The following is a 15,236-nucleotide window of genomic DNA, read 5'->3' on the forward strand; positions in this document are numbered from 1 at the left end:
GTACCTGCTGCCTCTCTAGATGGTAGGTCCTTGAGAAGGCTGTCCGTGTAAGGTTCTGTCACCTTGACACAAGCTGGAGCTATCTGGAAGAAGACACTAAGTTGAGAAAATGACTCCATCATATTGGCTGTGGGCAAGCCTCTGAGGTATTTTCTTGACTGATGATTGATGTGGGATGGCCCAGCCCATGGTGAGTGATGGCACCCCTGGGTAGGTGGTCCTGGAGTATACTTTAAAAAGACACTGAGCAAGCCAGGAAGAGCAAGCGAAGGAGCGAATCTTCTCCTTGGTTCCTCCCTCACTACGGGCTGTAAGATTAAATTAAACCCTGTCATCCCCAAGCTCCTTTCAGTCGTGGTTCTATTTGTCACAGCAATTAAAAATATATATAGCTAAAACAATAGGCTTTCTCGCCTCTCTTTAGAAATTATGAATTTGAAATTACAGGTTGAAACTATCAGATATCCAAGATGAATCAGGCCCCCACCAAGCCAGGCTTGCCCTAGGTATCCTGACCTTGGTTGCAAGGCCACCGGCCACTTCCAACAGTGTCCTGGATGATCTGAGTTGACCTTCCCTTGGAAAAGAATTCATTTAGTCCTGTGAATCACTGAGCTATTTCTAGAAATTACCATCTCTACTGACATTTGGTACACTTGCGTTATGGGGCTCCTCCAGAATGCCTGCGCTGGCCTGTTTCAGTGATCCCAAGCTCAGGGATGAAAGACTTGAAGCTGAAAGACTTCTCCAGGAGTTAGAAGAGTGGCCAATCATGGTAGCTGTGCCCTCCTGTCAGCCTCCTTTTCTCCTCAATCACAGGGATGCCTTCCCCTGTCAGCTTAGGCAATGGGCCACAGGGAAGGTTTTACCTGTTGTTTTGGCCGGACATGCTGCCTCACACCACTGAGTCTTGGTTTGGCCATCTGTAAGAAGGGGTAAAGGTTACAAAAAGCTCAGTGTAACCCTTAAATAAGATGAGTGTGTCTTGCATTTGACATCACCTGTTTTCTAAGGAGGCTCTCACTATGTAGCATTGGCTGGCCTGAAGCCTACCGTATAAGCCAGGTTGGCTTTGAACTCCCAGCAGCCCTCTGCCTCAGTCTCCTGAGTGCTGAGATAACTCGTTCCCACCACCCACCCAGCCCTGACTGTCACCTCTAAGAGTTTTATGAATACCAAATATTGTTCCTTTCAAAGGCTAAGTCCAGAGTCAGAACTTCCTTTTTTAGTGCTGGTGCTTAAATTTCTGCTTGGTGTGAGAAACGTGCAACCCCACTCTTCACCAGAGCGCTGGAGACACAGAATAGCAACAAGGAAACAGTTTTGCAGCTTCACGAAACCAGACATCACAGAACCTTCACTGACTGAGTGCAGAGAAGAGCTTTTTTGTGACTCTGACGCAAGCCCCGCTCTTACTTTTCTCACTGGCTGAGCAATCAGGAGGACACACGCTTGAACACCATCTGGGTTTCATCTTTCCCTCTGATGATTGCATGTGTCTTTATTTTTTTAACCTCAACATAAACCATATGTGGTTTCATCTCTATGTTTTATATCCCATTTCCTTTAGAGCTTACGAAGTACATGGTTGTTATGTCTGCAGGTTGTCAACAAAGCTTGACTCTTACTGATTTTCGGCTCTCAGCTTCTAAAGAGTCAGGGCAGCGTGGCTAGATTAGCCGGCTCCCGGGGTCATCTAACTGGACTACGCTCCTACAATGACTCGGAAACTTTTATTTAGAAAATAAACCCTCCAATTTTGTAACTTACCCTAGGCAAGTCCAATCTATCAATTTTATTATCTGTCAATCATCTATTTTTCTATCTGTTGTCTGTCTATCTATCTGTCTATCTATCTATCTATCTATCTATCTATCTATCTATCTATTTATTTATCTATCATCACTTACACTAAGCAAGTGAAATCTGCCACTGAACTGAACAACCAACTTTAAAAGGTACATTGAGGCTGGTTCAAGGTTAAGAACAACTGCCGCTCTTAAAAGAGACCCAGGTTGGGTTCACAGCACCCATAAGGTGGCTCAAAACTGCCTGTAACTCCAGGTCCCAGGGATCTGATGCCCTCTCTGGCCTCCATGGACCCTGAGCATACATATGATGCACAGACATACATGCAGGCAAAACATTCATACACACACACACACACACACACACACACACACACACACACATATATGATCTTTAAGAACTATAAAAAATGAAAATAAAGTGTAGCCCAGGCTGACCCTAAAATCATGATCCTCCTGCCGCATCCTCTGTAGATGGTTGATTTCTAGCATGTGTCACCATGGTCCACCACACATTAAGACCCGGGAGTTACTGAAATTTGTAACAAGTGACCGGATGAACATTGGGAAATGAGAAAAGGCAGGGCCAGAGGGGACTGGGCATAGCCCTAAAGAATCCTAAGCGTTCGGGCTTTCCCAGTCAGAAACCCATCTAGTTTCTCATCCCTTCATTATTCATATCCACTCAGTTAGCACTGAAGTCTGTGCTGCAGATTGGCCTGCTGGACTGTGTAGAAGACCTGCGTGGCTAAGAAGACTGCAAAGGCAGGCAGCAGGAGGTGGGGGTGTTGGAGAGGGTGGGTGTCAGGGCGTGTGCCTGAGGATGGCACACAGAGCAGCCTTTTGTCTACAATAAGCTGGTTCTGCAGCTGTCCTCATGGAGTTCTTACTCTGTGTCCACATTTCAGCAGCCACCGTGCAGCCAAATGTGACCCGTGCAGGAGATGGCCAAGGTCAACACCCAGTGCTCCCAGCCCTCCCCGGCCTCGGACAGAGACCTCGATCGCATAGAGAACGGCCTCGGCAGGTAAGATGGGCTTGCTCCAAGTCATGGGTGGTTCCCACGGTGGAGATTATGGAGAGGAGTGTCTCCGTGCTGGCCAGCCACAGGATGGCGCCCAGGGCATTCGCAGCTCATTGTATTGTCCCATCTTCTTCTCCTGTTCTTGAGATCATACACCCGGACCAAAGCAACTTAAGGGAGAAAGGGTTTGTTGTGGCTCACAGTTCAAGGGTGCACCACCCCATGGTGGTGAGGTCAGGGCAGCGGCGACAAGAGCCTGAAACAGCAGGTCGCATTGCATCCAGAGTCAGAGGTAGAGAGTGATGGATGCTGCTGCTCAACAAGACCCATCACTCAACCCCTCTGTTCACCCCAGCCAGGGAATGGCACCGCCCACAGGGGCGTGTCTTCCCCTCTTCTGGGTCTGTTCAGAGGCCCATCCTCCAGGGGATTCTCGATCCTGTCAGGTTGGGCAGATCCTCACAGAAGCCCGATTTATTCTTCTTTTAGAATAGCCCCTCATATATGTGCCTGATTGCCAAGTTGAGCAGAGGGAGGCCCCATAAGTCAGCTGCCCTACCCTTCGTTTCTAAGGCAACGCCAGGAAGCAGTGACCTGGGCCTTTGTGGGGGCCCAAGCTGTCAGGCACATCAGTGACATCCAGGCACAGGCAACCAGACGAAAACCAAGGATTTACTCACCAGTAATTCTGGGAGAGACCTTCATGCCTCAGCGTTTTCATCTGTGAGAGGGCATTTTTCCTCAGCTCTTGGTCTAAGTTAGAACAGAGGAGAGAACCTACATTTCTTAATTCATATTTTGTTTTGTTATTATTAGGGGTGCATAGGTGCTACTGTGTACATGTGGAGGTCAGAGGACAACTTTCGTGAGTTGGCTCTCCCCTCTACCATGGGGGTCCCAGTGGTCAAACTCAGTTTTTCAAATTTGCACAGCAGACGCCTTCACCAGCTGAGCCATCTCACATGCTGTGGTTCTTAAGTTCTTGCCGAGGAGACTGAGTTGAACCTTGGGGAAACTTTCTCATACTTGTCCTTTTGTCCTACCATTATAGAATTTTCCTATCTGTAAAAAAACCTAGAAATTTCTCTCTGTTCTCGAACATAGGTGCATGGTAACTAATGGCTCAAAATGCAACCCCTCGCTCCCCCCAGCCCTCACCCATCCTTTCTTCTCGCTCTGTTGCAAGCCTCCCTTCCTTTCTCAGAAGCGTGTTTGCCTTTATTTGTCTATGTTCTTAGCCTTCAGGCCCAGAGCAAACTCCTACCAAATGTGGTTAGTGCTGGTAGTCCACTTAATGGGCACTGGGGTCACCCAGGAGACACACTTCTGAGCATGTTCGCCAGGGAGCTTCAGCTTTGGGTTACTTGAGGTGCAGAAGAGGTCCACCTGAACTGTAAATACCATGGCATGTGTGGCTCCAGGACTATATCAGAGGAGAAAGCTTGGGGGACACCAGAATTCACCTCTCCCTGCTTCCTGGCTGTTGGTGTGGTGTGGAAAGCTGCCTCCTGGTAGGCCATACCCTCATCCTGAGGGCCCTAAGCCCTTAGGTTGTCCTTCAGGGTACACAGCAGTGAGGAAAGCACCTGGCACAGGACGTGATGGTCAGCAGCCTCTGAACGCCGGAGCGGATCACTGCAAACTTGGACCATCTGAAATGCTGAGAGGGGAAGAAACAGCTCACATCCCAGGAACCTGGTGTTATTGCTGGGTCGTGGCTGTGGCCCTCTCTCCTACACACCCAAACCTCACACGGATGCTCCCTGTGAGCTTACCATTAGCAGGTGTTGATCCTGTCCCTGAGGCCCAGTTCCTATTGCTTAGTCGTTGCTTCCTATTTCAAAGAAAGACAAACAATGCTCGGGTATGTCTACTGCTAAAACTCTTGCGGGCAGAAACAGTTTCCTCCCCATGATCAGCTGATAAATACCCTTGGAGGAAGCATCCATGTCAGACTGGATGTGAAGGAGAAAGAGCCGCAGCTCAGGGCCGAGCACAAACGCTGGGCTTCTAAGGCTCTGGGCTCAGTGGAAGAAGCACAGAGACCATCAGCGCCCAGTGGAACTTTTCTCCGTTGCTTCCTTATTTCCCTGGGCAGGGGTCTCCATCTGCTTCCTGTCACTGAGAGAAGAAGCCTTGGAGAAAGGCAGTTCTATTGGAGGTAGGGAGCTGCAAGAGCAGCCCCGAAGTTTGCTTACCCAGAAACCACCGTGGCCTTGTCCTGATGCGGCTGACCTGTGGGACCATGAGAGCTCTTGCTGACCTTCTGCCAGGCGCAGCACCATCCTGGGAAGCCATGCTGACGCCCTGCCTCCGACTTCTGCCTCCCAGCACTGTAGCTGCAGGCTTTCTCCGTGTCCTGAGCACGCAAGGGCGCTCTACACGCTGACGGTGTTTGCATCATGCTCAAGGGATCCGAACTGATGCCTGCTGAAAAGCTCAACTGCCATCTTCGTGTATTTGGGTCTTGAATATTACCCAAGGCCCGTGTTAATCTAAGTTAACCTGGTTTGGTCTATGGGAGGCACTCCTGGGAGGAGGCAGGGCCGTTAAGAGGAGGTGGGCTTTGTGCAAGGACCTTAAATCACTGGATGAATCATCCCAAAGGAAGACGTGAGGCTCTGGCCCTCTAGTTTTTGCTCCACTGTGTATGATGCCCCGCCATTGATGCAAAGCAACAGAGAGGGGTCTGTTATGGAATAGAATCTCCAAAGCTGTGAACGGAAGCAGACCTGCTGTTTCTAAGTGGATAAGCTCAGGTGTTCCTTTAATGGAAAGATGACTCAGATATCTCCCGTGCCCTTCTGTCCGCTTCCCATAGCCAGCATGGTCCAGGGCACACTGCCTGGGTCTGAACACTGGCTCTGCAGTCACTTTAAGCCTCTGTTTCCTCATCCATGGGAGGAGTCAGTCTAGTGTTGGCTTCCTGGGTTGGGGCAAGGTTAAAACTGCTGGTGAGGGTTGCACTCTTGGCATAGTGTTTGCTGCTTATGGCTAAGTAAATAGTCAGCCATCTTCATGGAAGCCTTCTCCTCTTTTGCCCTCAGACCTCCCAGATGGCCAGGCATCTAGAATTAACCTTTCCCTGCCTGTGCCCGAGGAGTGCTTTCTCAGCCTGACCACTCACTGACTCTCACCAAGGCCTACGTGTGTCCTTGCCCAACCATTCATACAGTGAAAGCTTGGTGACAGAGCTCATATAGCTCCTCCCACAGAACAGCCAGGAAGTATGCTTCCTTTGGGAGAAAAAGACACTTTCTCTCTTTCTCTCATACAAGCAGAAGTTGACCCCCAAAAGAGATAGTATAGAGGACACTGAGTCAGAGACTGTTCCTTGAGGTGCAAGATTTATTTAATGCCATGGACAGACAGACAAATAAACAGCAGTATGGCAGGGCCTCTGAGGAAAGGAAACCAGGGCCCAGGAGGATGGGGGAGGTTTCACGGTTCAAGCTCACAGCCAGACCCTCTGACCCCCGGAGGGAGACAGAGAATAGAGTGGGAGCAGAGTGTGTGTTCCACCAACACCCACCTCGGTTTAAAGTCACTTCTCGGGTAAGGTGCTGGTACAGGGACACGTGTTACCTGGAGACTCACAGCATCTTAGTCGGTGCCTGGTAGAGAGGGGAAGAAGCCGCACCGGTACCATGGCCTGAGCAGCCACTGGAGTCTAACGTTGTGACAATACAAGAAGTTCCAGAATGTTCCTCCGTATCAGCAAGGAGAGCCCAGCATGTGTTCAGGAGAAAAGTAAAGCTGCCTTGGGGACTGAGGCCGAGTCTAGGCTCCTCCACGGCTCCCCAGGCCAGCCTAGCACTTATTTATTCTCCATACAATTTTGGACAAATGGGGCTGGGGAGCTGAGTCAGCAGCTACGCATGCTGGCTGTTCTTCAAGAGGATGGGGGCTCAATTCCCAGCACCCACGTGATGGCTCACAGCAACGTGGAACTCCCACTCCCAGGGAACCTGCTGCCCTCTGCCAGCCTCTCAGGCACCAGCACAGTGTGATGCATGAACATACATGCAGTCAAAATACCCGTGTATATAAAATTTTTTAAAGCAGTAAAAAGTACTCTGGCACATACACAAAACACTTTAAGTCTAAAAATCACTATTTTAGAGGAAGAAACTTTGGACAAACCACATCATTAAAATTCTAGTCCTCCGGGGGAGCTTTTGAAATAAATCATTGAGACTTGGAGTACTGAAATTGAACACATTGTTTCTTCCCAATCACAGAACGGGCCTGTAAGCACCTGTGTGCCACTGGCCACTCATTAAACACCCCTAATAAGAAAGAACCACCAATGCTCTGTCTCCTGGGACAGCCTTGCCAGCACAGTGGAGCCCCAGATTTCCTTTCACTTTATTTAGTTATCAGGATGATTTTCCTAAGGAAACATCAGAAAAAAGGATGAAAATGCTTCCTTTGAATGAAAAAAAATACACTTTAAAAATACCAAAAATAAAAATCTCACAGTCTAGGCCCGGTGACATATGCCCATCATCTCGGTATTTGGAAGCCTGAGGAAATACAACCATGACTTCAAGGCCAGCCTCGGTGACCTAAGAAGACTGTTTCACAAAAGTCTTGAATTTTTCTTTCCCCCTTAGTTGTTTGACTCAATTACCTTTGAGCCACCCAGCATATTTTTAAGGTACTATAGTAGCAAGACTTCAGAATGTGCTACAGAGAATTACAATGAGGTTTGAGAGCACCCCAAATCCCAACCCATTTCCTGGTGTAGCTATTTTGAGCGAGCTTTGGGGCACAGGGCTCTGTCTTACAGAGAAGAGGTTTTCTTCATGCTGCTGTCTGAGTAGAGCCCAAAGCAATTATCGCCAAAGAAACCCATTCTCACCCTGCTTCTCAAGGTCCAAAGACTTAAAAATGCACTGGCTTCCATTCCCTAGTCACATGTGCCCAACAGCACTGGATTCTCATCATTCTGAGTCCTCGAGGCTTGAAAAGAAGAAAAGAATAGTGTCACGTTCTCTAGCCTGGTGCCAGCAGGTAGTGTCTGTCTGCTCTCCAGTCCCCAAGTCACCCGAGTAAGACAAGATGTTACACAAAGTGCAAATCCAGTTACAGTTCTGTTGTTTACGGCACCTCTGCCCTCGCCCAGAAACAGGAGACATCAGAAACCTTCCCAATACTCATGGCCTTCTATCAACAAACTCAGAGATAGAAAACCACAATCTGAAACTTCTCTTGTGTTTTAAAAGTCACCTCAGTGCATTGTCCTGGTTGTTGCTGTCGTCATTTTAACTGTTGACTTCAGGGAGAGCCCCTCATGCTGGCAGAGGAAGAGACTGAAGCCTGGTATAGGGGAACTGATTGCCTGAGAACATATTTCACACATGGTTGACAATTCATCAGACCACATCCTAGGAGAAACTGGAGCCCAGGCAAAGATGGGCTGATGATGAGCAGGAGCATACCTTGACCAGAGGTCCACACTCAGATCTCAGAACACCGGGACATTCAAGCTTGCTCAAAACCAGAGCAGAACCTAGAGCCCTGCATCTAGAAGGACTTGACTTGTCTTCTGCATGCGGGCCCGATGGGCCTTTATGTCTGGCGTGACATAAACACCTCTGTTAGGGTTAGATTCAGAATGACTCAGCTTTGTGTGCATCTGGCCTTTCTGCATGTGAGTGCATCAAAGATGGACTTGGGGGACCATTGGGTCTCTCTGTCCCTCTTCCCAGTGCTTTTTCTGCTTTTCACTGTTTGTCTCTTGAATTGGCTTATTTGGGGCAGGTGGCTGAGGCTTGCTGAGCAGGGATGCCAGGGTCCAGTGTGGCCCTGTTCATAATTTGTTCTTGGAAGGCAGCATCGCACTTATAGCTGTCGCCAGAGTCGAGGTCAGCTCCTGTGCCCTGGAAGCCCACTCTGTCTTCTGCCTCTCAGTTCCTTGGAGGGTTCCCCGTCATCACACTGACTACCCAGTTTCTCCTCTTCAGAACATGCATCCTCTTGGGGACTCAAATGTCATCTCAGACACTCCTCTCTGCTCTGTCCCTCTCCCTTCCCTGTGCTTGGTGAGATAAGTTCCTCCGAGAAGTAAGGACAATCATGTGGCTGACAATGAGGGCGCCTTCCTGGAAGTCTGCATGTCAGAGTTCTATGGCGGCAGAGTGGATGTTACTAGCACGTGGGAATTCTCCAATCCATGATAATCTGATAAGACCACTGGCATATTTGTCCCCTTGTTGATCTGAGCATCTTTGGGGGTTGTGGGCTATGATTAGATTTGCTATGGAAATGCCCCCAGACACTTACCAAGGTTAGAGGCGGAAGACAGACATAGTCAACAGCAGAATTTCAGGCATCATGAAGCAAGCGAGGAGATGCATCAGGAAGAAATGGCCTCCTTAGATCCCCTGCACTCACTCATAGAAGGTTCTCCTCATCCCTCAGGTGTAGTGTGCCTTTAGGGCTAGAGTATCAGAATAACACTTAAATCAGCATGGGATTTCAAATTTTTTAAATTTTTTTCTTTCTAGAGATCAGGACACTTTAGGGAGGCTGAGTGACCAGTCCTCAGGTAACTGTGGCTGAAAAGTAAAAGGTATCAGGTTGACAATGTTTAGTATTTGCTCTCTAATTGTTATGGCAGTAATGGCTAAGCCTCTGTCACAATCAGTGAAGACACAGACACCTGTTATATTTTAGAGTCACCTCATATCACCTGGGGCATGGTGGATATTACTTCCTAAGCTATCTTACCTCCCAAGCCCCCATCCCACCCACAGTCTACCCACCTGCTAAGGCAGGCCAACTTCTCAGATCCAAGGACTCAAGAGAGACTACGTCCCCTCGCCTGCCACTACCTCCTAAAACCGACCGAGGCACTGTGGGAGACTCCCACTTTGTTGTCTGTGGAATGTCAGGACATTGCCATGACATCGGCAGCATAGCAGGGCCTCCGGCACACCAGTAAGATGTGACTTGTCCCTTAAGGGTACAGGGGGGATTTGCTTCCAGCAGTTTGAAAACAGAGCCCCACCCCTGTCAGGCGGATCAGAATCTTGCCTCTGACAGCGTGCCGTGGGGACCAGACCTCAGCCGTGTCCCAGTAAACTGTTTTCACTTGTGCTGTCAGCTAAAACACGAAGGACAGCTCCATGCAGTAGATGAGGGCAGCTTGAGAAATGGGGTGGAGTGATGTTAGGGTTTCCCCTCTGCCGTTTGGCCTTGTGACCTCAGGGAAGTAACTTAAGCCCCCTGCACTTCCATTTCCTGTCTTCTGGCAGGACTGCATGGTAAAATGGTTGCAGCTGATGATACACAGTCATCTACCAGTCAGCGGTGCAGGCTTTGTTGTATTCATGATCGTGCAGGGAGACACAGGAGCGATTCCTCTACATGCCAAAGATCCCAAGACATCACATAACTCAGATAAATGGGGAGGCCTGATAGTCACCTCTAAAAACAAACAAACAAACAAACAAATTAATCACACTTGTGCAAGCTAGGGACATCGGAGTCAGCAGCAACTTGTGTGGTAAGGCTCTGGGGTTTGGCTGATAGCCACCGATGGCACACAACCAACACACTTCCTGGCTTGGCCCCAGTAGTCACAGGGTGGTTTGGGTTTCCGTGCATGGCCAAGCTAGACCTCAGGAACGTAGTCACAGTGAGATGGCTGTGATTAGGGGTGACTTGATCGAAGCTGAGGGAGAATGAATGGGATCTGTGGTCTGAGCAGCCAGACCTTGAAGGTCCCCATCACTGAGGATGGCCACCCAGCAGAGGAGGCTGCCAAATCCATGTGGTTCCAGCAGAGGAGGCTGCCAACTCCATGTGGTTCCAGCAGAAAACGTGAGTTCGCTGGGAGGAGGCAGGAAGAGGGGGCGTGCTGGCTATCCAGAGACATCCCCACCCCCACTCACACCCCTCCCCTGAGGGAGGCCTGCTGCGGGAAGGGACTCAGCACCTGGCCTTCAAGGACTCTGACTTCTAATCACTCACCACAGGGAGCGAGCATCCCCTGAGGTTAATTTTGCCTCCTGCTTCTACCGCCTCATTAAGAAAGCCGATTAGCTTGGAATAGGCCGTGTGATAGCATTAATTTGCCTTGCCGGCTTTCCTCAGGAGCCGTGGAGAGAGGTGCAGCTCCTCAGGGGACATTGCCTGGCTGGCTTTTTAATCAGGCTGGTTGAATTCAGCCTTAGGGGGTGGGTTTTAGTGCTCCCTCCCGGACACAATCCTGGCCGTCTTCTAGGCTGTTCATCAGACACCAGGCTCCACTGCCAGCGTGGCCAGGGCTTTGCGAGGTCTGTCCCACCGGTACCAGTGCTGTTCAGCTTGAATGCACAAATGGAGTGGCTTCCCTTTGCTGGCTGCCGTATTCCTGGGGACGGGGGCAGGATTGGGCAAAGGCAAATGAATTTGTTTTGAAAACACTGTTCAAGTTATTGTGACTGTGCTTGGAGGGATGGGACAGATCCATGCACTGATCCAGGATGTAGGAAGTCTGCCAGATGAATACATACCTGCCCAGAAACTGCATCCACAGAGAGGAAGAAGGAAGGCTTCTAGAGGAGGTGGACTCACCACAGAAGTCAGTGGTACGTTGGGAGCAAAAATGTTTGTTCAGGAAGCACTGCCTGGAAACAGCTGCTATGGTCCAAGACAGCAGGTGCTGGGACCTCCCCTGGCCCCGGTCTCTGAAGGAGACCACGCTAACACTTTCCCTGCCTTCGCTTATCTCATATACAGTAACTGATCAAAAGCTGTTCTCCTTACTCAGAATTGCTGGAAAGAAAGTGCCGCTCAGGGCCAACAATATGGCTCAGCGGGTAAAGGTGCTTGCTGCTAAGCCTGAGTTCAATCCCTGGGTCACACACGTGGAAGAGCAGAACCCATTCCCACAAGTTGTCGCCTGATCTCCACATGTAGGTACATGCACACATGTACATATACACCGAAATAAATACACGTAAAGAGGGTCGTTTGTCTGCAGAGGTGCCTTTCCTCCTGCTGCCGGCATCTGCCCAGCTCACTCCAGGCTGCGCAGGATGAGCTTGACATCAATTAGCATGCTGCATATTTGATCTCCTAGGTCTCCCTCACCATGTGAGGAGACGCCTTCCACACTGCAGCAAGGGATCGCCATGGAGACTGGAGGACTGGCGGGGTCCGCACGGAGCTCATTCACAAGCCAGGGGGCAGCCAGGTAATTACCCCAAACACCCTTCACCTTGAGGACAGGAGATACCTCTGAAGGCATGCTAGAGAGGGCTGAAGATCTGAAGAACAGGGCAGGGAGCCGAGCACCCCAAAAGCTGTCAGTGAGGAGCCTCCATCCTCTTGAGCCAGATGTTCTGAGCGCAGAAAAGGTGAAGAAAACTGGCTTCGGTTTAAAATTAATAATAATAATAAAATAACATTGAGTGTTCTCAGTCCTGGAGAAACTCAGAACAAAGCCAACAGAGACTGTGTAACACTGGGTAGCCGTGAGAACGCTGGAAGGACACAGTGCTCTGCCAAGGATGGCATTTCCTGGAGCAGCCATGGAAGGTTTCTCAGGATGTCTAGACTCTATAGCATGCACCCCCGCAAAAGCACCCTACAAAGAGGCCCCCTGTGAAAGGCTCCTCTCCTGTTCCCTGTCTTCTCCTGTGTCCAATGTCTATCCTGTTTGCCCTTCTGAATGAGGTTTCAGCCTCTTCCCTAGGGTCCTCCTTCTTGCTTAGCTTCTGTAGGTATGTAGTTTTTAGTATGTTTATCCTATATTATATGTTTAATATCCACTTATAAGTGAGTATATACCATGTGTGTCTTTCTGCTTCTGGGTTACCTCACTCAGGATGATCTTTTCTAGTTCCATCGTTTGCCTGCAACTTTCATGATTTCCTTGTTTTTACTTGCTGAGTAGTATTCCATTGTGTAAATGTACCACAATTCGAGGTGTCCTAACTAGGCCATAGAGGAAAAGAATCCAGACAGTCCTGATGGAACCTGATAGGCTAGGGTCAGACAGTAGGAGAGGAGTCCCCTATCAGTGGACTAGGGGAGGGACATAGGTGGGAAAGGAGGAGGGAGGATGGGACCAGGAGGAGATGAGGGAAGGGGCTACAGCTAGGATACAAAGTGAATAAATTATAATAATAATAAAGATAAAATTAATTAAAAAAAAACACTGGACAGATTAGCACATGACTGAGCTCTGCCTCCCTCTAGGACACATGTACGTGTCTTTAACGACAGAGGCATTCTGGGGAGAGAGTCGGTCCAGCTTCCTGAGCCTTATCTGAAGTGGCTCTAACTCTGCCGGAGGCATGGGTGGCTAGAGCAGCACCAGCAGCAACCCCCACCCCTACCCATGGCAGGCGCTCCGAAAATGCTGATTCATTACCAGCCAGCAGTTTCCTTAAACTGGTACCACAGTTTTCCAGCCGCACCATCTGCAGTGCGAGTTAAGCTGATCATCAAACAGATACAGTCATTTACCTGTTTATTCACCATAGTTTTAGTTGTAGGGAATGTTCTACTCTGGAGTCTGTGTCTGCGTGCGGTCTGTGTGTTTGTGGGGGAGGATGTTCTAGGTGTGTTTATAAATGGGTAGTGTTTGTGTCTGTGTGTGTCTGTGTGTGTGGTATGAGTGTATATGTATATGGGTGAGTGTGTGTGCGTGTGTGTGTGTGTGTGTGTTCGAGTGTGTGTTGCAGATTGGCATTTAGTATGTTTGTCCATTGCTGTCCATCTTAAGTCTCTTACTGAGTCTGAAGGTCATGGCCAGCTGCTAATCTCCAGTCCCCCTGTCTGTCCCCCAGTGCTGAGATGACAGACACACTCCATCCCTGCTGGCTTTTTCATGGGTGTTGGAATCTGAAACTGGGCTCTTCATGCTTGCACAACAGGAATTTTATTTCCTGAGCCATCTCCTCAGGCCCTAGTTTTTAAGCAGCTGGCTGTGGAAATGGTTTCCAGGGTTTTGTGTTACTAAGACTTGCTCTGTCATGACTCTGGTTTCAAAGAAGAGAACATCTTCAAGTCAGTGCACACGAGCAGACCTCAGGTACGCTGGACAGGCAGCAGAGGATCAGGATAGCTATGCGGCCTGTGGTGGAGATGGTGCCGAGAGAGCGGAGGACAGGGCTGGGGAGGCGGCCATCATCCCTTCCTTTCCTTGCCGACTGTGATGGCTCTGTGCCTTCTTCTACAGGCCTCCCCCATTCCCGTCTCTCTTTGGTGACGCACCATCAGGCCCGGGGCTGCATGACCAACTCCAGCACAGTGGGTGTGTCAGCAGCTCAGAGGCAGGAGCGGTGCACTGTGAGCCAGCCGTCTGACCCTGTTGTCTGGAGATGGAGGAGGAGGAGATGACCTTCCTTCTATTCCCTTAGCAGAGGCTGGGAGGGACAGTGTCCAGAGCTGAGAACCATCTCCCCAAGCAGAGCCACCAACTGGAGGCCAAGTGGTTGACACAGGAACCTATGGGGGACCTTTCACATTAAACTACAGGGATTGCATGCTTTTACTGCCCCGTGCTTAGCAGTATTTCTGAAAGGTTTTCTTTTCTTGATTTCGTGTGTGTGAGAGTTTTGCTCGGCATGTGTGTACTGCACCGTGTGGATGTCTGTGTCCATGGAATTCAGACGAAGGCATTAGGCCCCCGGAAGTGGAATGACAAATGGCTGTAAGCTGCTTGGAACCAAACCCAGGTCCTCTTCAGGGCACCAAGTGCTCTTAGCTGCTGAGCTCTCGAGCTTTCCTTTAGCAATCCTAACACACAAGAGCTCTGCTTCGGACAAAAGGAATAATATGTTTGCTGATGCCCCTTTGGAAGAAGCATGGCTGTGGGAAGGACAGAGCCATATTAGAGAGAGAGTGTGGGCTGGAGAGATGGCTCAGAGGTTAGGAGCACTGGCTGTTCTTCCAAACGTCCTGAGTTCAATTCCCAGAACCCAGCTATGGGTCTATAATGAGATCTGGTGCCCTCTTCTGGCCTGTAGGCATACAGGCAGAATACTGTATAAATAATAAATCTTGGGGGGAGGGGAGAGTAATTTACCAGTGAGGCTCTGCCACAGACTGGAGAGGGAAAGGAAGAAGGGGAGAAAAGGGCACAGTAGAGATAGAAGCCTGAGCCACAGGCCCAGACTCACCTCCACTGCTTCTTCCGGGGCTCCTGAGGCCAGAGCAGGCTCTTTCTTTGTCCTTCATCCTCTAGTCACTGTCTGTCCTCCCCCCTTCCAGGGTGTCGCGCCTCATCATCTCACTTCGTGCGTGGGCTAATAGGCACTCACACCACGAAGAGCAGAGACCTGACTCCTTTTTGGATCATTTTCATGGAGCTAAGCTTAAGGAGGTGTCCAGCCGGGAAAGCAATGTTCAGCCTGACCCAGGAGGACAGGAACCACCAGACGGAGGGAAAGGGTAAGAAAGGA

At 49.7% G+C, this 15,236-nt stretch overlaps 1 protein-coding gene across 9 annotated transcripts in view; it reads left to right on the forward strand.

Moving 5' to 3' along the window:
- The window catches only part of Cnga3 (cyclic nucleotide gated channel subunit alpha 3), a 54,641-nt gene that overhangs the window by 21,251 nt on the left and 18,154 nt on the right, over window positions 1-15,236 (forward strand). For 6 of the 9 annotated variants that reach the window (XM_055606957.1, XM_055606966.1, XM_055606949.1 and 3 more), the window contains 3 exons: window positions 2,717-2,835; window positions 11,906-12,019; window positions 15,046-15,225. In XM_055606957.1, coding sequence (XP_055462932.1) covers window positions 2,753-2,835; window positions 11,906-12,019; window positions 15,046-15,225 — 377 coding nt within the window. In that variant the 5' untranslated portion in view covers window positions 2,717-2,752. Of the gene's footprint in view, window positions 1-2,716; window positions 2,836-7,484; window positions 10,663-11,276; window positions 11,412-11,905; window positions 12,020-15,045; window positions 15,226-15,236 lie in introns of those variants that run through there. The other 3 variants (XM_055607017.1, XM_055606974.1, XM_055607010.1) reach the window with 3 other exon arrangements.

This window comes from Psammomys obesus, unplaced genomic scaffold (assembly GCF_907164565.1).
Source record: "Psammomys obesus unplaced genomic scaffold, mPsaObe1.curated_primary_1811, whole genome shotgun sequence".
Taxonomy (NCBI): Eukaryota; Metazoa; Chordata; class Mammalia; order Rodentia; family Muridae; genus Psammomys; species Psammomys obesus.